At 39.6% G+C, this 27,041-nt stretch overlaps 1 protein-coding gene across 1 annotated transcript in view; it reads right to left on the bottom strand.

Moving 5' to 3' along the window:
* Positions 1-27,041, bottom strand: part of lamc3 (laminin, gamma 3) — a 318,369-nt gene that overhangs the window by 147,413 nt on the left and 143,915 nt on the right. Inside the window, exon 7 of the mRNA XM_061966493.1 lies at positions 2,301-2,399. Within this exon, the coding sequence (XP_061822477.1) occupies positions 2,301-2,399 (99 nt within the window). The remainder of the gene's footprint in view (positions 1-2,300; positions 2,400-27,041) is intronic.

The following is a 27,041-nucleotide window of genomic DNA, read 5'->3' as shown; positions in this document are numbered from 1 at the left end:
TTTGTTTGTTCCCCACTCCGTTTAAGTGGACCTTGTGTTTGTTCCCCACTCCGTTTGAGTGCGCCTTGTGTTTGTTCCCTACTCCGTTTGAGTGCGCCTTGTGTTTGTTTCCCACTCCGTTTGAGTACGCCTTGTGTTTGTTCCCCATTCCGTTTGAGTGTGCCTTGTGTTTGTTCTCCTCTCCATTTGAGTGTGCTTTGTATTTGTTCCCCACTCCGTTTGAGTGTGCCTTATGTTTGTTCACCATTCCGTTTGAGTGTACCTTGTGTTTGTTCCCCAATCCGTTTGAGTGTGTCCTTCATTTGTTCCCCACTCCGTTTGAGTGTGTCCTTTGTTTGTTCCCCATTCCATTAGAGTGCACTTTGTGTTTGATCCCCACTCCGTTTGAGTGCATCCTTTGTTTGTTCTCCAGTCCGTATGAGTGCATCCTTTGTTTGTTCCCCACTCCGTTTGAGTGCGCTATGTGTTTGTTCCCCACTCCTTTTGAGTGCATCCTTTGTTTGTTCCCCACTTCCTTTGAGTGCACCTTGTGTTTGTTCCCCACTTCCTTTGAGTGCGCCTTGTGTTTGTTCCCCATTTTGTTTGAGTGCACCTTGTGTTTGTTCCCCACTCCGTTTGAGTGTGCCTTGTGTTTGTTCCTCACTCCAATTGAGTACATCCTTTGTTTGTTCATCACTCAGTTTGACTACATCCTTTGTTTGTTCCCCATTCCATCTGAGTGTGCCTTGTGTTTGTTCCCCACTCCGTATGAGTGTGCCTTGTGTATGTTTCCCATTCCATTTGAATGCGCCTTGTGTTTGTTCCCCACTGCGTTTGAGTGCATCCTTTGTTTGTTCCCCACTTCATTTGAGTACACCTTGTGTTTGTTTTTCACTCCTCATGAGTGCATTTTATGTTAATTAACATCATTGCTTTTTTTCCCTCAGTGTCAATCACTGCTTTGGGGTCCTATTCTGGCTTAAGACATTCCTAACACATACAGCATCAAAACAGTGGCAAAAATCTGCATACAGAAAGAAAACATTTGCGCAGAGAGGCCACCGAGTGCTGTGTTTCTCTTCGTCTTTTTGCGGGCGGCCCTACCGACCCTACCTGTGTTACTTCCTTTCTAGATGTATTTTATTTATTTTCAATTAAGGAAAACAATTAACAACAACAACAAAAATCTGCAGGTAACCATTTGCAAGTATAAAAATACTTTTCTTCAATTAAAAAAAAAAATTGTTTGAAAAAAAAAAATCTACAATTAAAAAACGATTTGTAAGTAAAAAACTATTTTCTGCAAATTTGCAAGTAAAAAAAACGATGCATAGTTTAAAAATAGTTTCTTAAATTAACAAAAATATAATTTTTGCAATAAAAACTAATTTCACAAGTAAAAATAATGATTTGCAAGTAAATAAATCAATAATAATATTTTTTTCAATTAAAGAAAACAATTAACAAAAAAAAAATTCTGCAAGTATAAAAAATATTTTTCTTCAATAAGAAAAAATATTTGCTTGTAAAAATAATTTTCTTCAATAAAAAAACGATTTGCAAGTAAATAAAAAAAAAACTACTTTTCTCAAAAAAAAGCGATTTGCAAATAAAATATTTTCTGCTAATTAAAAGATAATACGCAAATATCTGGACAGAATTTTCAAGTAAAAAAAACGATGCATAATTAAAAAATATTTTCTTAAATTAACAAAAAGATTAGCAAGTAATAAAGTATTTTTGCAAGTAAAAAAAACCCACTCGCAAGTAAATAAATCAATTTTATTCAATTGAAAAAAATACTCAAGTATAACAATTTTCTGCAAGTAAAACATTATTCACACGGATTATAAAAACTATTTTGTTTCATTAATAAAGGATTTGCAAGTAAAAAAAAAACTATTTTCTGCAATTACAAAACAAATCGCCAATAAATAAATGAAATATTTTCTTCAATTTATAAAGCAACTCGCAAGTAAAAAAAAACAAAACTGAAATTCTTTAATTAAAAAACGATCCGCATATAAAATAATCAGTGGCTTCTGCAGTGGCCTACAGAAGGCACTTTAACAGCTGTGGCTGTAGGCAACCTCCTGAGTGTACTATTTTAAAATGAAGTACCCGCTTGACACTTGAACATGTTCAAATGTTCCACTCAAAAGGTTTCAAGATGGCTTGATTACTATTCCATCATTCATTATACGGGCTTGAAAGCGCTGGCATTATGCTAGCAACAGTGGGGGGAGGAGGGGGTGCAAAAACAGACTCCAAGTCGCCGTGGCAACCGACAAGGGATGTGCAGAGGCGGGGCTTTACTGTACCTGCCGCAGCTCCCTCCCTCCACGTTGGCCTTGCAGCCACAGCGACCGTCCAGCGGCGAGCACACGCCGACACTCCCAGCGGGGGCGCACCGGCACGGCCTGCGGAGGACAGGAAGTCAGGGGTTCAGAACGTGTGCCAGGTCTTTGCGCGGCCACTTGGCGGTGAGCCACGTCAAAAAAAGAAAAAGAAAAGAAGTGTGTGTGTGTGCGTGTGTTTGATTGATTGCTTTTGTTTGGAACAGCAAATCTAATTATAATGAGGCGCTATTGCAAATAATTTAATTATCTCCCAGCAAAGCGTCTCCTCTTGTTTCTGCTCCGCTGGGCTGAATAATTCACACTGGTGCTCAGCCGCCTGATTCTGCCGCATCTATGATGGAAAACTCTGACTGAGTGTGTGTGTGTGTGTGTGTGTGTGTGTGTGTGTGTCTGAAATAGGCCATCAGGTAGTGCAAACCTGATGTGTGCACTAGTTTGTGATCAATGATGATTAAATGTGAAAACGGTGTTAACTGTGGACACTTCTTTTATTTCTTAAGCCCTTATTTAATGCAACCACGGCTTTATTTGATATAGGATAGAAAATCATATACATACATAAATATGTATATGTGTGTATTTATATGTTCATATTTATATATATATAATTGGCTGGAATATAAAGACAATATAACATACATCCATAAACGTGGATGCATATGAAAAAGTGCAATACATTTATCTGTACAGTAACCTATTTATTTATTTATATATGCACCTTATTGCTTTTTTATCCTGCACTACCATGAGCTAATGAAACGAAATTTTGTAAAGTTCCGAACTGAATGACAATAAAAAGGAAGTCTAAGTCTAAATCTAAAAAGACTTCAAGCTGTCATTGATGTTAAAGGGGGCAATACACGGTATTAACAACTGGGGTATGTAAACTTTTGATCAGGGTCATTTGGGTACTTTCTTTTGTCATTTGGATTTGAAAAGAGTAGACACAGTTGTTGGCCGATAAATAACTTCACACAACCATTAGGCATGAGTGGAAGAAAGATTTTTGTGTTGTCATTCATATTCTCTGAAGAATGGCCAATAAATCATAAATTCTCCCAGGGTATGTAAACTTATGAGCACAACTTGTATATACATATATATATATATATATATATATATATATATATATATATATATATATATATATATATATATATATATATATATATATATATATATTTATATATATATGTATATATACATATATATATATATATATACATATATATTTATATATATATATGTATATATACATATATATATATATATATACATATATATATATATATACATATATATTTATATATATATATGTATATATACATATATATATATATATATACATATATATATATATATATATATATATATACATATATGTATACATATATATATATATATATATATACATACATACATACATACATACATGCATATATATATATATATATATATATATATATATATATATATATATATATATATATATATATATATATATAGTAACACTTTACTATGACACATATTCACCATGAATTAGTTGCTTATTAACATGTAAATTAGTAACACATTGGCTCTTAATTAGTCATTATTAAGTACTTATTAATGCCTTATTCTGCATGGCCTTATTATACAACCAGTAAGCCATTAACTAAGAGTCTTCCCTCAATAACCTCAGAATTATTGCTTATTAATAACCCTAGTTCTTATATGTTCCCCTAGTGTCCAAATAACTCTAAATTAAGTCTTTGTTAATTATATATATATATATATATATATATATATATATATATATATATATATATATATATATATTAGAGATGCGTGGATAGGCAATTATTTCATCCGCAACCGCATCAGAAAGTCGTCAACCATCCGCAATCCACCCGATCTAACATTTGATCAGAACCGCATCCGCCCGCACCCGCCCGTTGTTATATATCTAATATAGACGATGCAAGGCATTAGTGAGGTTATAAAGCTTTTGCCTGTTAAAGAAAGGAGACTGATCCAATGCAGCACAGACATTCGCGTGCCACGCTGTCACGACCCAGTGCGCAATCATATGGGAGCCGCGCTGAGCGCACCTCCAAGCGCGTCTCGCTGCAGGCGAGGGCCGGGTATATGGGCCCGACGCTCCAGCGCCATCCATTTTCAGGGCTAGTTGATTCGGCAGGTGGGTTGTTACACACTCCTTAGCGGGTTCCAACTTCCATGGCCACCGTCCTAGCTGCTGTCTATATCAACCAGGGTGAGCCCCACCCCTTTCGTGAGCGCACTGCGCGCGGAGTGACCCCTGTTACGCGCCCCCGGCAACAGGGGTGGCGGGCAGGTAAGCTGCGCGGGCGGAGCGCGCGGAGTGACCCCTGTTACGAGCCCCCGGCCACGGGGGTGGCGGGCAGGTAAGCTGCTTACCTGCTGCGCGTGACGCCGGCCGCGGCGAAGGCGGACGAGGCGGGGTGTCGGTGCGGTGGACGCGGTGGTGACCCTGGACGTGCGTCGGGCCCTTCTCGCGGATCGCCTCAGCTACGGCTCCCAGTGGGATCCTCTCGGGGGAAGGGGCCTCGGTCCCGGACCCCGGCGAGGCGTCACTTCTCCGCTCCGTAAAAGTGTCCATCTCTTTTTTTTTTTTTCTTCTGTTGTGGCATATGCTGCAGGTGCCTGCTCGTTTTTCGTATGTGGGTAGCAACATTTAACTATGTATATATATTTCCGAATTGGTTTAACTGCCACCCGCCTGAATCTATTTAAAATCAAATTTTTTTTTAACCACCCGACCCGACCCGCGGATAAAATCTAATTTTTTTAAATTTCATCCGCCCGATCCGCGGATAATCCGCGGACTCCGCGGTTGTGCCCGCAAACCGCGCATCTCTAATATATATATATATTGTGTTTGTTCTTCACTACGTGTGAGTGTGCCTTGTGTTTGTTCCCCACTCCGTTTGAGTGTGTCCATTGTTTGTTCCCCACTCCGTTTGAGTGCGCCTTGTGTTTGTTCCCCATTCCGTTTAGTGCGCCTTGTGATTGTTCCCCACTCTGTATGAGTGCGCCTTGTGTTTGTTCCCCATTCCGTATGAGTGCGCCTTGTGTTTGTTCCCCACTCTGTTTGAGTGTGCCTTGTGTTTTATATATATATATATATATATATATATATATATATATATATATATATATATATATATATATATATATGTATATATATATACATCAAACTGTATTTTGATACTTTTACGGTAATTTTCTAAATAAAGGGGACCACAAAAATTTGCATTATTGGCTTTATTTTAACAACAAATCTTACGGTACATTAAACATATGTTTCTTATTGCAAGTTTGTCCTTTAATAAAATAGTGAACATACGAGACAACTTGTCTTTTATTAGTAAGTAAGCAAACAAAGGCTCCTAGATTAGTCATATGCAGTAACATATTGTGTCATTTATCATTCTATTATTTTGTCAACATTATTAAGGACAAGCGGTAGAAAATTAATTACTAATCTACTTGTTCATTTACTGTTAATATCTGCTTATTTTCTCTTTTAACATGTTCTATCTACACTTCTGTTAAAATGTAATAATCACTTATTCTTCTGTTGTTTGGATACTTTACGTTAGTTTTGGATGATACCACATATTTGGGTATCAATCCAAGTTAGCCTACTAATGCAAACATGCTAGATGTTGACTTAAAAGAGCAAGGATGCATTTTTACTTTGGAACCGTTCAAATCCGGGGCGAAATGTGGGTTATGTAGAAGTTTGTGTATCGCTGCACCACTTAGCATTCTCCCTTTGCTGGAGGAGCAGGTCATGGTCTCCTACACCTTGAGTATAAATAGAGGAACTTGCCATTGACACACATTTATACACACACTTCTCTCACACACAGACAGCTTTCGCGGGCTAGGTAATCCTCAGCAGTTCTCGCCAGTGACATAAACTTTGTTATTTTTTGCAAATATTAGCTCATTTGGAATTGGATGCCTGCAACATGTTTCAAAAAAGCTGGCACACGTGGCAAAAAAGACTGGGAAAGTTGAGGAATGCTCGTCAAACACTTATTTGGAACATCCCACAGGTGAACAGGCTAATTGGGAACAGGTGGGTGCCATGATTGGGTATAAAAGCAGCTTCCATGAAATGCTCAGTCATTCACAAACAAGGATGGGGCGAACAAATGCGTGAGCAAATTGTCCGACAGTTTAAAAACAAAATTTCTCAATGAGCGTGTGCAAAGAATTTAGGGATTTCACCATCTACGGTCCGTAATATCATCAAAAGGTTCAGAGAATCTGGAGAAATCACTGCACGTAAGCACTTTCGAACCCTCAGGCGGTACTGCATCAAAAAGCGACATCAGTGTGTAAAGGATATCACCACTTAGGGTCAGCAACACTTCAGAAAACACTGTCAGTAACTACAGTTGGTCGCTACATCTGTAAGTGCAGGTTAAAACTCTACTATGCAAAGCCAAAGCCATTTATCAACAACACCCAGAAACACCGCCGGCTTCACTTGGCCCGAGCTCATCTAAATTGGACTGATGCAAAGTGGAAAAATGTTCCGTGGTCTGACGAGTCCACATTTCAAATAGTTTTTGGAAACTGTGGACGTCGTGTCCTCCGGACCAAAGAGGAAAAGAACCATCCGGATTGTTCTAAGCGCAACGTTGAAAAGCCAGCATCTGTGATGGTATGGGGGTGTATTAGTGCCCAAGACATGGGTAACTTACACATCTGTGAAGGCGCCATTAATGCTGAAAGGTACATACAGGTTTTGGCGCAACATATGTTGCCATCCAAGCAACGTTATCATGGACGCCCCTGCTTATTTCAGCAAGACAATGCCAAGCCACGTGTTACAACAGCATGGCTTCATGGTAAAAGAGTGCGGGTACTAGACTGGCCTGCCTGTAGTCCAGACCTGTCTCCCATTGAAAATGTGTGGCGCATTATGAAGCCTAAAATACCACAACGGAGACCCTCGGACTGTTGAACAACTTAAGCTGTACATCAAGCAAGAATGGGAAATAATTCCACCTGAGAAGCTTAAAAATTGGTCTCCTCAGTTCCCAAACATTTACTGAGTGTTGTTAAAAGGAAAGGCCATGTAACACAGTGGTAAAAATGCCCCTGTGACAACTTTTTTGCAATGTGTTGCTGCCATTAAATTCTAAGTTAATGATTATATGCACACAAAAAAAAAAGTTTCTCAATTTGAACGTTAAATATCTTGTCTTTGCAGTCTATTCAATTGAATATAAGTTGAAAATGATTTGCAAATCATTCTATTCTGTTTTTATTTACCATTTACACAACGTGCCAACTTCACTGGTTTTGGCTTTTGTATAATGAATAATTCCTACTTCGTATTCATTCCATGCTCAGGCTCAGAACAAATTAACAGTGATAAAAGATAAATTAATACAATTAAATATGAATATGGTTCTGGTGAGGTTTTTTTTTTTTTTTGCACATTTTCCCCTGCAGCGTACATCTCCTCTTGAGTTTTCAGGTGGATCTGGTCACCATGGCAACACAGGAGGGAGAACCAGGTTTTGGGCAGAGGTCATCTTGCAACACGCGCTACCAGAAGGTAGCACGCACGAGCACAGCAGGAGGGAAGCGATGGCGAGGAGGTTGAAACACATTTGACATAACTCTGTGCTGCAGATGGAAATATGAAAATGAGATCCACTCGCTGTTGGCGCTTTGGGTGATGACGCACTTTGTTTATTCCTAATAGAAATGATAATAATAAATATATATATATATATATATATGTACTTCTTCTATGGCTTTATTAAGTACAAGGATTGAAAAGTCATATATATGCGTATATGCGTATGTCTGTATATATATATATATATATATATATATATATATATATATATATTCAAATATAGATTAAAAAAATATATTCATATAATATATAAAAAAAAATACAGATACAAATATATACAAAAAATATATATTTTTATTATAAATATATATGTATATTCTTTATTATAAATATATATGTTTTTTTATATATATACTGTATGTATGTATATATATATATATATATATATAAATATATATGTATATACAAATGTATACAAACATATACACACAAATATACATGGATATATATAAACTTACATATATACAGACATAGACATACATGCATATACTGTATATATATATATAATTCATCAAATAGATATACAAACATATATACACACATATATATATATATATATATATATATATATATATATATGTATACATATATATTACCTATATATAGATATACAGACATACACACACACATATATATATATATATATATATAAATATATATACATATATATATATATATATATTATACATATATATATATATATATATATATATACATATATATTACCTATATATAGATATACAGACATACACACACACATATATATATATATATATATATATATATATGTGTGTGTGTGTGTATGTCTGTATATCTATATATAGGTAATATATATATATATATGTATATATACACACACAAATAAACACATTTACATACATAAATGTATACACACATAAATATATACACACACACACACACACATATATAAATATGCATATGTGTATTTATAAATATACATATATATACATATATTACCTATATATACATATATATATATTACCTATATATATATATATATATATATATATATATATGGATGTATATATATATAGGTAATATACATATATATATATATACATATATATATACACACATACATACATACATATATATATATATTACCTATATATACATCCATATATATATATATATATATATATATATATATATATACATACATATATATATACACACATACATACATACATATATATATATATATATATATATATATATATATATATATATATATATATATATATGTCTTAATAAGGTTATCCAAAAAATAGTGCTCGATACCGTAGTAGAGCGCAATATATGTATGTGTGGGAAAAAAAATCACAAGACTATTTCATCTCTACAGGCCTGTTTCATGAGGGGGTTCCCTCAATCATCAGGAGATTTTAATGGGAGTATTCACATACCATGGTTTATATAGGGCACAGAGTGGGTGGGTACAGGCTATATATATATATATATATATATATATATATATATATAGAGCCTGATCCCAGACATGCAGGTTTTATAGCAGGGATATTCAAATGGCGGTCGAAGGGCCAAACGCGGATGTGGAATGACACCAAACCAGCCTTCGTGAGTTCAGTTCCAAACATTTGCAGCAAATTCCAAAAAAACCAGAGTGCTCCATCGGTAGATCTGTGCTCTGACATTTCAACCTTGTTCGCAAATATAAGAAACGGGATTCCCAACTTATGATTTACATTACTGAGATGTTCCTCAAGGCATCCTTTACCAATACATTTCAAAATTTGAAATATTGTTCAGATGCAGTCAGTAGTCATTTTTTCCAACTTGCTTTAGTATTACTACAACCCTTGGAGAAAATGATGGAATCACCAGACTTGGAGGATGCTCATTTAGTTGTTTAATTGCATGGGGGAAAAAAAGTAATACAACAAACAAATATGGAATTACTCAATTCTGAAGAAAACAATTGTGCAAATGTTAATTTTCCAAGCTATTAGTCTGCAGTTACAAAAGGAGTGTTCACACCTTGGAGAGCTGTTGCACCAGGTGGATTGGCATGAATCATGAAGGGATACCTTCAAGAAGGTAAATGTTGCAAAATAGGTTGATGGTTAACAGCTGTGTCTAAAATCCAGAGTACAAACAACATGGGATGTTTGTAAAAGGCTGGTAGACCAAGGAAAACATTAAATGGTCAAGACAGAAAACTTCTAGCAGTAAGTCTGGAAAAACAGGAAATGCACAGGACAAGAAATTAAGAACAAATGGGTGGAAACTGGAGTCACTGTCTGTGACCGAAACATTCCAAAGGAAATGTGATTTAATCACAGAAAAGCTAAACAAACGCCGTCATTAACATCAAAACAGAAGGAAAAAAAACCATGGTTCCAATGGTGAACTATGGATGATGATAGATGGTCAATCTGCGTCGGGCAAGGTGATGATGCTGCAACTTTTGCTTAGTGGCGTTCCAATGAGACTTATGAAGACGACTGCCTGAAGAAAACATGCACATTTCCACAGTCAGGGCTGCATGTCAGGTAATTACACTGTCATGGCATCTTCAATAAATGCACACATTGTGTCTCTTATTCCATTAATGGAAGGGATCATTGGGGACGATGACATCATTTTTCAAGATGACAATGCATCTTGCCATTGAGCAAAAACTGTACAACTTTCCTTTGAGAAAGATACATACGGTCAATGTAGTGTTGTCCCTATACCAAAATGTATCTTCGGTACTTTTCGATACTTCTCTAAATAAAGGGGACCACAAAAAATGGCATTATTGGCCTTATTTTAACAACAAATTGTCAGGTTCAAACACTGATGACATCTATTAAACAAGACAAGAAGCAAGGAATTAAACAGAGCCAGAATTAAATTTGGCTCAATTGAGGAGAGACGTCTGGACTGTACCCTTTGCACAGTTCCACCATGCTCTGATGGAAGATTGTGCGCCTCCTCTTTTATTTGGACTTTCCTTGATTACATGGCAACAGCTGTTTCTAAGGGAGGGGGGTCATAAACAGCCATCGCCTTTGGTTACAGAACAGTTCAAAGAAAAGGTCCCCTTGAGGGGAGTCACGACTTGCTTCCTCTTCGCTTTGTAGATCTTGGGTCAAGACAATATCTTTCTGTTGATTACAATACATGAAAGAAACAGAACACCTTCATGTTGCTTCCCATCCTACACAGTGGAGTTTTACAAGCTTTTGTCTTCTCTACGGGAACTCATGGCAACACAAAGTTTTGCGATAACTTAGATACAATTATTCTGACATTAAACATATGTTTATTATTGCAAGTTTGTCCTTGAATAAAATAGTGAACATACAAGACAACTTGTCTTTTATTAATAAGTGTACAATAAAAGACTCATAATTAGTCTGCTGACGTATGCAGGAACATATTGTGTCATTTATCATTATATTATTTTGTCTAAATTATTAGTTATCGAATTATTTAGGTATCGATCCGTATATATTCACAGTCCTCATGTGTCCAGGGACATATTTCCTGAGTTTATAAACATAATATACGTTTAAAAAAAACGAAAAAAGATTTTTGATGCTAAAAACATTGACGTAATCATAGTAGTATCGACTAGATACACTCCTGTATTTGGTATCATTACAATAGATGTTAGGTGTAGATCCACCAGTGGCGTTTGTTTACATTGTGAAGCCTGTGAGCTACGTTGTGTAGTGAAACATGTTTAGCTATTCCCGGGAACCGGTACTTTTTAGAGGCAGTATAGTACCTGTCAGAATAATTGTATCTAAGTCATCACAAAACTTTGTGTTGCCATGAGTTCCCGGCGAGAGGACAAAGCTGTCTTTAATCCTACCAAGCATAAGGCTTGTAAAACTCCTCTGTGTAGGATGGGAAGCAACAGGAAGGTGTTCTGTTTCTTTCATGTATTGTAATCAAAAGGAATATATTGTCTTGACCCGAGATCTACAAAGCGAAGAGGAAGCAGGACCAGACTCCCCTCCAGGCACCGCTTCTTTGAACTGTTTTAATCGAAGGCGGTGGCTGTTTACGACCCCCGTCCCTTAGAAATAGCTGTTGCCATGTAATCAGGGAAAGTCCAAATAAAAGAGGAGGCGTACAATCTTTCGCCAGAGCGTGGGACACTGTGCAAGGGTACATATGTACACGTTTCTCCTCACTGAGCCAAATTTAATTCTGTCTCTGTTTGATTCCTTGCTTCTTGTCTTGTTTAATAGATGTCATCAGTGTTTGAACCTGACAGTACCGAATATGATTCATTAGTACCGCGGTACTATACTAATACCGGTATACCGTACAACCCTAGGTCAATGTCATGGATCTCAATGCAATGGAAACTCTGTAGTGGAAACTGAAAAAAAATGGTCCACGCTAAGACTCTGACCTGCAAAGCTGACCTGGCAACAGCAATCAGAGAAAGCTGGAGCAAGATTGACGAAGAGTCCTTAAGTCCATGCCTCGAAGAGCTGTGACAAAAGCCAGAGGTGGCGCAACAAAGTCCTCGAGGTGTGTTGAAGAAGTGTTTGTTTTTCACGACTCCATAATTCAATCCTTAGAATTCAGCAATCCCTTCATTTTTCACTCTGCTTGATGTAAAAAAATGAAACTGTTATTTAATAAGACAATTTATTTAGTTATTTTATTTTTGTGTCAAGTCTGTTAATCTGTCTTTTTTCAACAAAACTAAACAACTGAATAAACATTGTCCTCGTCTATGGACTGGACTCTCACTATTATGCTAGATCCACTATGGACTGGACTCTCACTATTATGCTAGATCCACTATGGACTGGACTCTCACTATTATGTTAGATCCACTATGGACTGGACTCTCACTATTATGTTAGATCCACTATGGACTAGACTCTCTCACTATCATGTTAGATCCACTATGGACTGGACTCTCACTATTATGTTAGATCCACTATGGACTGGACTCTCTCACTATCATGTTAGATCCACTATGGACTGGACTCTCACTATTATGTTAGATCCACTATGGACTGGACTCTCTCACTATCATGTTAGATCCACTATGGACTGGACTCACACTATTATGTTAGATCCACTCTGGACTGGACTCTCTCACTATTATGTTAGATCCACTATGGACTGGACTCTCACACTATTATGTTAGATCCACTATGAACTGGACTCTCACTATTATGTTAGATCCACTATGGACTGGACTCTCACTATTATGTTAGATTCACTATGGACTGGACTCTCACTATTATGTTAGATCCACTATGGACTGGACTCTCACTATTATGCTAAATCCACTATGGACTGGACTCTCACTATTATGTTAGATCCACTATGGACTGGACTCTCACTATTATGTTAGATCCACTATGGACTGGACTCTCACTATTATGTTAGATCCACTATGGACTGGACTCTCACTATTATGTTGGATCAACTATGGACTAGACTCTCACTATTATGTTAGATCCACTATGGACTGGACTCTCACTATTATGTTAGATCCACTATGGACTGGACTCTCACTATCATGTTAGATCCACTATGGACTGGACTCTCACTATTAAGTTAGATCCACTATGGACTGGACTCTCACTATTATGTTAGATCCACTCTGGACTGGACTCTCTCACTATTATGTTAGATCCACTATGGACTGGACTCTCACACTATTATGTTAGATCCACTATGAACTGGACTCTCACTATTATGTTAGATCCACTATGGACTGGACTGTCACTATTATGTTAGATCCACTATGGACTGGACTCTCACTATTATGTTAGATCCACTATGGACTGGACTCTCACTATTATGTTAGATCCACTATGGACTGGACTCTCACTATTATGTTAGATCCACTATGGACTGGACTCTCACTATTATGTTAGATCCACTATGGACTGGACTCTCACTATTATGTTAGATCAACTATGGACTAGACTCTCACTATTATGTTAGATCCACTATGGACTGGACTCTCACTATTATGTTAGATCCACTATGGACTGGACTCTCACTATTATGTTAGATCCACTATGGACTGGACTCTCACTATTATGTTAGATCCACTATGGACTGGACTCTCACTATTATGTTAGATCCACTATGGACTGGACTCTCACACTAATATGTTGGATCCACTATGGACTGGATGCTCTCACTATTATGTTAGATCCACTATGGACTGGACTCTCACACTATTATGTTAGATCCACTAAGGACTGGACTCTCACACTATTATGTTAGATCCACTATGGACTGGACTCTCACTATTATGTTAGATCCACTATGGACTGGACTCTCACACTATTATGTTAGATCAACTATGGACTGGACTCTCACTATTATGTTAGATCCACTATGGACTAGACTCTCTCACTATCATGTTAGATCCACTATGGACTGGACTCTCACTATTATGTTAGATCCACTATGGACTGGACTCTCACTATTATGCTAAATCCACTATGGACTGGACTCTCACTATTATGTTAGATCCACTATGGACTGGACTCTCACTATTATGTTAGATCCACTATGGACTGGACTCTCACTATTATGTTAGATCCACTATGGACTGGACTCTCACTATTATGTTAGATCAACTATGGACTAGACTCTCACTATTATGTTGGATCCACTATGGACTGGACTCTCACTATTATGTTAGATCCACTATGGACTGGACTCTCACTATCATGTTAGATCCACTATGGACTGGACTCTCACTATTAAGTTAGATCCACTATGGACTGGACTCTCACTATTATGTTAGATCCACTCTGGACTGGACTCTCTCACTATTATGTTAGATCCACTATGGACTGGACTCTCACACTATTATGTTAGATCCACTATGAACTGGACTCTCACTATTATGTTAGATCCACTATGGACTGGACTGTCACTATTATGTTAGATCCACTATGGACTGGACTCTCACTATTATGTTAGATCCACTATGGACTGGACTCTCACTATTATGTTAGATCCACTATGGACTGGACTCTCACTATTATGTTAGATCCACTATGGACTGGACTCTCACTATTATGTTAGATCAACTATGGACTAGACTCTCACTATTATGTTAGATCCACTATGGACTGGACTCTCACTATTATGTTAGATCCACTATGGACTGGACTCTCACTATTATGTTAGATCCACTATGGACTGGACTCTCACTATTATGTTAGATCCACTATGGACTGGACTCTCACTATTATGTTAGATCCACTATGGACTGGACTCTCACACTAATATGTTGGATCCACTATGGACTGGATGCTCTCACTATTATGTTAGATCCACTATGGACTGGACTCTCACACTATTATGTTAGATCCACTAAGGACTGGACTCTCACACTATTATGTTAGATCCACTATGGACTGGACTCTCACTATTATGTTAGATCCACTATGGACTGGACTCTCACACTATTATGTTAGATCAACTATGGACTGGACTCTCACTATTATGTTAGATCCACTATGGACTAGACTCTCTCACTATCATGTTAGATCCACTATGGACTGGACTCTCACTATTATGTTAGATCCACTATGGACTGGACTCTCTCACTATCATGTTAGATCCACTATGGACTGGACTCTCACTATTATGTTGGATCCACTATGGACGGGACTCTCACTATTATGTTAGATCAACTATGGACTGGACTCTCACTATTATGTTAGATCCACTATGGACTGGACTCTCACTATTATGTTAGATCTACTATGGACTGGACTCTCACTATTATGTTAGATCCACTATGGACTGGACTCTCACTATTATGTTAGATCCACTATGGACTGGACTCTCACACTATTATGTTAGATCCACTATGGACTGAACTCTCACACTATTATGTTAGATCAACTATGGACTAGACTCTCACTATTATGTTAGATCCACTATGGACTGGACTCTCACAATATTATGTTAGATCCACTATGGACTGGACTCTCACTATTATGTTAGATCCACTATGGACTGGACTCTCACAATATTATGTTAGATCCACTATGGACTGGACTCTCACTATTATGTTAGATCCACTATGGACTGGACTCTCACTATTATGTTAGATCCACTCTGGACTGGACTCTCTCACTATTATGTTAGATCCACTATGGACTGGACTCTCACACTATTATGTTAGATCCACTATGAACTGGACTCTCACTATTATGTTAGATCCACTATGGACTGGACTGTCACTATTATGTTAGATCCACTATGGACTGGACTCTCACTATTATGTTAGATCCACTATGGACTGGACTCTCACTATTATGTTAGATCCACTATGGACTGGACTCTCACTATTATGTTAGATCCACTATGGACTGGACTCTCACTATTATGTTAGATCCACTATGGACTGGACTCTCACTATTATGTTAGATCAACTATGGACTAGACTCTCACTATTATGTTAGATCCACTATGGACTGGACTCTCACTATTATGTTAGATCCACTATGGACTGGACTCTCACTATTATGTTAGATCCACTATGGACTGGACTCTCACTATTATGTTAGATCCACTATGGACTGGACTCTCACTATTATGTTAGATCCACTATGGACTGGACTCTCACACTAATATGTTGGATCCACTATGGACTGGATGCTCTCACTATTATGTTAGATCCACTATGGACTGGACTCTCACACTATTATGTTAGATCCACTAAGGACTGGACTCTCACACTATTATGTTAGATCCACTATGGACTGGACTCTCACTATTATGTTAGATCCACTATGGACTGGACTCTCACACTATTATGTTAGATCAACTATGGACTGGACTCTCACTATTATGTTAGATCCACTATGGACTAGACTCTCTCACTATCATGTTAGATCCACTATGGACTGGACTCTCACTATTATGTTAGATCCACTATGGACTGGACTCTCTCACTATCATGTTAGATCCACTATGGACTGGACTCTCACTATTATGTTGGATCCACTATGGACTGGACTCTCACTATTATGTTAGATCAACTATGGACTGGACTCTCACTATTATGTTAGATCCACTATGGACTGGACTCTCACTATTATGTTGGATCCACTATGGACTGGACTCTCACTATTATGTTAGATCCACTATGGACTGGACTCTCACTATTATGTTAGATCCACTATGGACTGGACTCTCACACTATTATGTTAGATCCACTATGGACTGAACTCTCACACTATTATGTTAGATCAACTATGGACTAGACTCTCACTATTATGTTAGATCCACTATGGACTGGACTCTCACAATATTATGTTAGATCCACTATGGACTGGACTCTCACTATTATATTAGATCCACTATGGACTGGACTCTCACAATATTATGTTAGATCCACTATGGACTGGACTCTCACTATTATGTTAGATCCACTATGGACTGGACTCTCACTATTATGTTAGATCCACTATGGACTGGACGCTCTCACTATTATGTTAGATCCACTATAGAATGGACTCTCACACTATTATGTTAGATCCACTATGGACTGGACGCTCTCACTATTATGTTAGATCCACTATGGACTGGACTCTCACACTATTATGTTAGATCCACTATGAACTGGACTCTCACAATATGTTAGATCCACTATGGACTGGACTCTCACACTATTACAGTATGTTAGATCCACTATGGACTGGACTCTCACACTATTATGTTAGATCAACTATGGACTGGACTCTCACTATTATGTTAGATCCACTATGGACTGGACTCTCACTATTATGTTAGATCCACTATGAACTGGACTCTCACTATTATGTTAGATCCACTATGGACTGGACTCTCACTATTATGTTAGATCCACTATGAACTGGACTCTCACTATTATGTTAGATCCACTATGGACTGGACTCTCACTATTATGTTAGATCCACTATGAACTGGACTCTCACACTATTATGTTAGATCCACTATGGACTGGACTCTCACTATTATGTTAGATCCACTATGAACTGGACTCTCACTATTATGTTAGATCCACTATGGACTGGACTCTCACACTATTATGTTAGATCCACTATGGACTGGACTCTCACACTATTATGTTAGATCCACTATGGACTGGACTCTCACACTATTATGTTAGATCCACTATGAACTGGACTCTCACAATATGTTAGATCCACTATGGACTGGACTCTCACACTATTACAGTATGTTAGATCCACTATGGACTGGACTCTCACAATATTATGCTAGATCCACTATGGACTGGACTCTCACACTATTATTGTCCGGTTCACCGTGCGTGACTGCTCGCTGACTGCTCGCTGTTTCGAAAAAGCTAAGTATCGTTCTATTTGTGTGCTTTTAAATTGTTCTGCAGCTTTCTTTATTACTTTCTCAACATATTTAGTAGTACTATTTAACTTGCAAATCACCCGATCTCTGTCTCTCCACCCCTCCCGCAGCTAGCTAGCAGTTAGCTGCTAAGCTAACGAAGCTAGCGCGGAGAAAGGCGTCGCCGGGCGCCGGTCAGAAGGAGTCTACTCCTGCACACCGTGACCAGGACTTCTCGGAAGACAGCAGGAACTTCACTCGGTGACAGAAAACACCGTGAGTATGGCTTCCTGCGCGTCTTGCACCTTACTCACGGAGAGGCTGGCTCTGCTAGAGGGCCGTGTCCGCCAGTTAGAGCAGAGTAATCTCGTAACTTTAGATGTTGCGGACACATCTGCTAGCGTTAGCTGTAGCGAGCTAACTAGCCCAGCCTGTAGCAGTCCTAAGCGGCCTACAAGCTACGGTGTACCGGTTGAGACGCATAATAGATTTAGCTCTTTAGCTAGTCCTACACCCCAGTCTACCGGGCACCACACCTTAGTCATAGGGGACTCCATCACCCGAAACATAAAGCTTAGCAAACCAGCCACAATTAAGTGCATCCCGGGGGCCCGAGCACCTGACATTGAGGCTAATCTTAGGGAGCTAACTCGCAACAGGCCTAGTAAACACGTACGACAGGCTAATGGCACCACTAGTTATGCGAATATAGTTGTACACGTTGGCTCCAATGACACTAGAATGAGACAGTCAGAGATTACAAAGAGAAACATAGCCAGGACTTGTGATCTCGCTAGAAAGATGTCCAGGCATCGAGTAATTGTCTCTGGCCCCCTGCCTGCGAGAGGCAATGATGAGAGATATAGCAGATTAGTCTCGCTTAACAAGTGGCTGGCTAGCTTCTGTAGACAACAGGGACTAACGTTTATTGATAATTGGCCCTCTTTCTGGGGCAAACCAGGCTTGCTGATGAGGGACGGCCTTCACCCTAACCAGGAAGGCGCCATCATCCTGTCTAAGAATATAGACTACTGTTTAAGTCACATTTGACTAACTACACTAGAGCAAGCCCGGTCACAGGCAATTATAGAGCCTGCTAGTCCGGGTGAGGAGTCAGTTAAGCTAGAACTAGCCAGCACCAGGCTGGATAATTCCTGTACGCATAGCAATTTTCTTAGAATAACACACAACTCACATAATGTGTTTTCTGTTGTGAATGTGTCCGGGGTAGATATGCATTCTACTGAGGTGGCAAATCATGATGCGTTCAGTCGATCGCAGCATCAAGCAAACAATCTGAAAATTCCCGTCGTATCAATTCCTAGATATGGTCGAAACTATTTAAAGTGCACTACGTATAATAAACGCAACATTATTAATATTTCTACTACGGATAATTTAAACAAAAACTCGTCAAAACAGCCCAATACTTATAATATGGGCTTTTTAAACATAAGATCATTGTCTCCCAAAACGTTATTAGTTAATGAGGTCATTAGAGACAACAATCTTAACGTCATTGGTCTTAGCGAAACCTGGCTCAAACCAGACGATTTTTTTGCGCTAAATGAGGCATCTCCTCCTAACTATACGAATGCGCATATTGCCCGTCCCCTTAAAAGGGGTGGGGGGGTCGCACTAATATATAATGAAAACTTTAACCTTACCCCTAACCTAAATAATAAATACAAATCGTTTGAGGTGCTTACTATGAGGTCTGTCGCACCGCTGCCTCTCGATATGGCTGTTATCTACCGCCCCCCAGGGCCCTACTCGGACTTTATTAATGAATTCTCAGAGTTCGTTGCTGATCTAGTGACGCACGCAGACAATATAATCATAATGGGGGACTTTAATATCCATATGAATACCCCATCGGACCCTCAGTGCGTGGCGCTCCAGACTATAATTGATAGCTGTGGTCTTACACAAATAATAAATGAACCTACGCATCGCAACGGCAATACGATAGATCTAGTGCTGGTCAGGGGTGTCACCACCTCCAAAGTTATGGTACTCCCGTATACTAAAGTAATGTCCGATCATTACCTTATAAAATTCGAAGTTCTGACTCATTGTCAACAAACTAATAATAATAATAACTGCTATAGCAGCCGCAACATTAATGCCGCCACAACAATGACTCTTGCTGACCTACTGCCTTCGGTAATGGCACCATTCCCAAATTATGTCGGCTCTATTGATAACCTCACTAACAACTTTGACAATGCCCTGCGCAAAACCATTGATAGTATAGCACCGCTAAAACAAAAAAGGGCCCCTAAAAGGCGCACCCCATGGTTTACAGAGGAAACCAGAGCTCATAAATTATCATGTAGAAAGTTGGAACGCAAATGGCGCGCGACCAAGCTTGAGGTTTTCCATCAAGCATGGAGTGATAGTTTAATATCGTATAAACGCATGCTTACCTTAGCTAAAACTAAATATTACTCAAATCTCATCCGCCTCAACAAAAACGACCCTAAATGTTTGTTTAGTACAGTAGCATCGCTAACCCAACAAGGGACTCCTCCCAATAGCTCCACCCACTCGGCAGATGACTTTATGAATTTCTTTAATAAGAAAATTGAACTCATTAGAAAGGAGATTAAAGACAACGCATCCCAGCTACAACTGGGTTCTATGAACACAGATACAACTGTATCTATGACGGATACTGCAATACAAAATAGTCTCTCTCTTTTTGATGAAATAACATTAGAGGAACTATTACAGCGTGTAAGTGGGATAAAACAAACAACATGTTTACTTGACCCACTTCCTGGGAAACTTATCAAGGAGCTTTTTGTATTATTAGGTCCATCAGTGCTAAATATTATAAACTTATCACTTTCCTCTGGCACTGTTCCCCTAGCATTCAAGAAAGCGGTTATTCATCCTCTGCTCAAAAGACCTAACCTCGATCCTGACCTCATGGTAAACTACCGACCGGTGTCCCACCTTCCCTTTATTTCGAAAATCCTTGAAAAAATTGTCGCACAGCAGCTAAATGAACACTTAGTGTCTAACAATCTCTGTGAACCTTTTCAATCCGGTTTCAGGGCAAATCACTCTACGGAGACAGCCCTCGCAAAAATGACTAATGATCTACTGCTAACGATGGATTCTGATGCGTCATCTATGTTGCTGCTTCTTGATCTTAGCGCTGCTTTCGATACCGTCGATCATAATATTTTATTAGAGCGTATCAAAACACGTATTGGTATGTCAGACTTAGCTTTGTCGTGGTTTAACTCTTATCTTACTGACAGGATGCAATGCGTCTCCCATAATAATGTGACCTCGGACTATGTTAAGGTAACGTGCGGAGTTCCTCAGGGTTCGGTTCTTGGCCCTGCACTCTTCAGTATTTACATGCTGCCGCTAGGCGACATCATACGCAAATACGGTGTTAGCTTTCATTGTTATGCTGATGACACCCAACTCTACATGCCCCTAAAGCTGACCAACACGCCGGATTGTAGTCAGCTGGAGGCGTGTCTTAATGAAATTAAACAATGGATGTCCGCTAACTTCTTGCAACTCAACGCCAAGAAAACGGAAATGCTGATTATCGGTCCTGCTAAACACCGACATTTATTTAATAATACCACCTTAACATTTGACAACCAAACAATTACACAAGGCGAATCAATAAAGAATCTGGGTATTATTTTCGACCCAACTCTCTCCTTTGAGTCACACATTCAGAGTGTTACTAAAACGGCCTTCTTCCATCTCCGTAATATCGCTAAAATTCGTTCTATTTTATCCACTAGCGACGCTGAGATCATTATTCATGCGTTCGTTACGTTTCGTCTCGACTACTGTAACGTATTATTTTCGGGTCTCCCTATGTCTAGCATTAAAAAATTACAGTTGGTACAAAATGCGGCTGCTAGACTTTTGACAAGAACAAGAAAGTTTGATCATATTACGCCTATACTGGCTCACCTGCACTGGCTTCCTGTGCACTTAAGATGTGACTTTAAGGTTTTACTACTTACGTATAAAATACTACACGGTCTAGCTCCAGCCTATCTTGTCGATTGCATTGTACCATATGTCCCGGCAAGAAATCTGCGTTCAAAGAACTCCGGCTTATTAGTGATTCCCAGAGCCCAAAAAAAGTCTGCGGGCTATAGAGCGTTTTCTATTCGGGCTCCAGTACTATGGAATGCCCTCCCGGTAACAGTTAGAGATGCTACCTCAGTAGAAGCATTTAAGTCCCATCTTAAAACTCATTTGTATACTCTAGCCTTTAAATAGCCCCCCTGTTAGACCAGTTGATCTGCCGTTTCTTTTCTTTTCTCCTCTGCTCCCCTTTTCCTTGAGGGGGGGGGGGGGGGGGGGGGGGGGCACAGGTCCGGTGGCCATGGATGAAGTGCTGGCTGTCCAGAGTCGGGACCCGGGGTGGACCGCTTGCCTGTGCATCGGCTGGGAACATCTCTACGCTGCTGACCCGTCTCCGCTCGGGATGGTTTCCTGCTGGCCCCACTATGGACTGGACTCTTACTATTATGTTGGATCCACTATGGACTGGACTCTCACAATATTATGTCAGACCCACTCGACATCCATTGCTTTCGGTCTCCCCTAGAGGGGGGGGGGTTACCCACATATGCGGTCCTCTCCAAGGTTTCTCATAGTCATTCACATCGACGTCCCACTGGGGTGAGTTTTCCTTGCCCGTATGTGGGCTTTGTACCGAGGATGTCGTTGTGGCTTGTGCAGCCCTTTGAGACACTTGTGATTTAGGGCTATATAAATAAAGATTGATTGATTGATTGATTGATTATGTTAGATCCACTATGAACTGGACTCTCACAATATTATGTTAGACCCACTATGGACTGGACTCTCACACTATTATGTTAGATCCACTATGGACTGGACTCTCACAATATTATGTTAGATCCACTATGGACTGGACTCTCACTATTATGCTAGATCCACTATGGACTGGACTCTCACACTATTATGTTAGATCCACTATGGACTGGACTCTCATACTATTATGTTAGATCCACTATGGACTGGACTCTTACAATATTATGCTAGATCCACTATGGACTGGACTCTCACTATTATGTTAGATCTACTTTGGACTGGACTCTCACACTATTATGTTAGATCCACTATGGACTGAACTCTCACACTATTATGTTAGATCCACTATGGACTGGACTCTCACAATATTAACTAGATCCACTATGGACTGGACTCACACTATTATATTAGATCCACTATGGACTGGACTCTCACACTATTATGTTAGATCCACTATGGACTGGACTCTCACTATTACGTTAGATCCACTATGGACTGGACTCTCACACTATTGTGTTAGATCCACTATGGACTGGACTCTCACTATTATGTTAGATCCACTATGGACTGGACTCTCACACTATTGTGTTAGATCCACTATGGACTGGACTCTCACTATTATGTTAGATCCACTATGGACTGGACTCTCACACTATTACCGTATTTTCCGCACCATAAGCCGCCCTGGGTTATAAGCCGCGCCTTCAATGAACGGCATATTTCAAAACTTTGTCCACCTATAAGCCGCCCCGTGTTGTAAGCCGCATCTAACTGCGCTAAAGGAATGTCAAAAAAACAGTCAGATAGGTCAGTCAAACTTTAATAATATATTAAAAACCAGCGTTCTAACAACTCTGTTCACTCCCAAAATGTACGCAAATGTGCAATCACAAACATAGTAAAATTCAAAATAGTGCAGAGCAATAGCAACATAATGTTGCTCGAACGTTAATGTCACAACACACAAAATAAACATAACGCTCACTTTCTGAAGTTATTCTTCATTCGTAAATCCCTCGAATTATTCTCCTTCGGTGTCCGAATTGAAAAGTTGGGCAAATGTGGGATCCAAAATGGCCGGTTCCGTCTCATCGAAGTCATCGGAGTCAGTGTCACTGTTGTCCAGCAGTTCTGTGAATCCTGCCTTCCGGAAAGCTCGGACCACAGTTGTGACCGAAATATCTGCCCAGGCATTTACGATCCACTGGCAGATGTTGGCGTATGTCGTCCGGCGCTGTCTGCCTGTCTTAGTGAAGGTGTGTTCGCCTTCGGTCATCCATTGTTCCCACGCCGTTCGCAGTCGTGATTTGAATGCCCTGTTGACACCAATATCCAGCGGTTGGAGTTCTTTGGTTAATCCACCCGGAATGACGGCGAGTGTTGTATTTGTGTGCTTCACTTGTTTTTTGACACCATCTGTGATGTGGGCGCGCATAGAGTCGTATATCAACATGGACGGAGCTGTGTGAAAAAAGCCACCCGGCCTCTTCGCGTAAACTTCCCTTAACCACTCGCTCATCTTTTCTTCATCCATCCATCCCTTCGAGTTAGCTTTTATGATGACGCCGGCTGGAAAGGTTTTGGCAAGGTCTTCCTTTTGAATATCACCATGGGTGGAAGTTTCTGGCCATTAGCATGGCAAGCTAAAACCACAGTGAGGGATGACTTCTCATTCCCTGTGGTGCGAATATTCACCGTATGTGCTCCCGTTGTATCCACAGTGCGGTTCACAGGAATATCAAAAGTCAGTGGAACCTCGTCCATGTTGATAATGTTCTCTGGCCGGATCTTTTTTTCAGCTATCTTGTTTTTACAATATGCACGGAAAGTAGCCAGCTTTTCTTGAAAGTCTTTAGGCAGTTGCTGTGAAATAGTGGTCCGTGTGCGGATGGAGAGATTGCGTCTTTTCATGAACCGGAAACACCAAGAAGCACCACCTTTAAAATCATCCAGGTGAAGTTCGCTTGCTAGCGCTGTTGCCTTCATTCGAATAGTGATGGTGCTGACACTTCTGCTTGCTGCTCTCTGCTCAACAACCCACTGTTCGAGTTTGTCCTCCAACAGTAGCCATCTTGCTTTGTTCCCTCGGAAACTCTGTTTTGTCTTCTTTACCTGGCGCAGGTCATCTTCTTGCTTCCTCCACCTACGCACCATTGATTCATTTATGTTATATTCTCTTGCTGCTGCTCTATTTCCGTGTTCTTCGGCATGACTTATTGCCTTAAGTTTAAATTCTGCGTTATACGCGTGTCGCTTAGTAGGAGCCATTTTGTGGTCTGGTCTTTACAGATGTAAACACACAAAGGAAATGAAACGAAAATCCGCGCGCTTCTTCTTCTTCCGGGGGCGGGTGGTTGCTTACAGTAGAAGAAGAAGCGCTTCCTGTTCTATGGGGGCGGGTGCTTACCTTGGCGGTTGCTTGCGTAGAAGAAGAAGCGCTTCCTGTTCTACCCGGAAAAAAGATGGCGGCTGTTTAGCGTAGTTGCGAGATCGAAACCTTATGAAAATGAATCGTAATATTAATCCATATATAAGGCGCACCGGGTTAAAAGCCGCACTGTCAGCTTTTGAGTAAATTTGTGGTTTTTAGGTGCGGCTAATAGTGCGGAAAATACGGTATGTTAGATCAACTATGGACTGGACTCTCACAATATTATGTTAGATCCACTATGGACTGGACTCTCACTATTATGTTAGATCCACTATGGACTGGACTCTCACACTATTATGTTAGATCCACTATGGACTGGACTCTCACACTATTATGTTAGATCCACTATGAACTGGACTCTCACAACATTATGCTAGATCCACTATGGACTGGACTCTCACACTATTATGTTAGATCCACTATGGACTGGACTCTCACACTATTATGTTAGATCCACTATGAACTGGACTCTCACAACATTATGCTAGATCCACTCGACGTCCATTGCACCGCTCACCCAGGAGGGGGAGTCCCCACATCTGCGGTCCCCTCCAAGGTTTCTCATTGTCCCATTAGGTTGAGTTTTTCCTTGCCCTGATGTGTGGGATCTGCCCTGTGAGACACTGGTGATTTATGGCTATATAAATAAACATTGATTGATTGATTGATGGTCTGGTGATGCCATCATGTGTCCAGTGGTTGTTGTATTACTAAAACAGTTGAACAAATGACCACTGACTGCATTGAAAGTAAACAACCTTAGTTACTATATTTTTTTGGACCATAAGGCGCACTTAAAATCCTTTCATTTTCCCAACAATCCACTGTGTGCCGAGCATACGGTTACGTGGTACATGGTGTACGACTGCCATCTACTAACCAGTAGATGGCAGTCGCACATACGAGGCCGATGTGGACTGCAGGTTGAGGCCTGTTCAATAAATGACGGTAGCAAGTACCCGTAAGAATGCAACGCCACAACTTTGATGTTTCAATGAGAATATAGAACATTACCCACGACGCTCGAAAGTCGGTTTAAATAATTTAGCACGACTTTGGTGAGCTACATAGCCACGCCGCTTGATAGAAAACAAAGCATTGTGGGTACTGCAGTCAGACGTACTGTGCTTCAACATTATTATGGCACCTATTAGCAGACATATTATCTGGCGTTTTGTTTCGCAATATTACGCAAAAACAACTTTTCTTACCTATTGGTACCTGTTGATGTGTATTTGGGATCTGCATAAGTCTCCAAAATTTGCACGCGCCCGCCATTGTAGTCAATAAGCTCCTTCTTATTCCTCTATCCTCTTGTTGTGGGAGCATTCATCCTCCACTCTTGCCATTTCTAATATAGAGTAGCATCAAGTTCTAACTGATATCTGTCAGTAGACTCGCTATGGAAGGGCTAAAA

This window comes from Nerophis lumbriciformis, linkage group LG11, assembly GCF_033978685.3.
Source record: "Nerophis lumbriciformis linkage group LG11, RoL_Nlum_v2.1, whole genome shotgun sequence".
Taxonomy (NCBI): domain Eukaryota; kingdom Metazoa; phylum Chordata; class Actinopteri; order Syngnathiformes; family Syngnathidae; genus Nerophis; species Nerophis lumbriciformis.
Note: the sequence above shows the minus strand (reverse complement) of the source record. Positions and strands in the feature narration are given on the sequence as shown.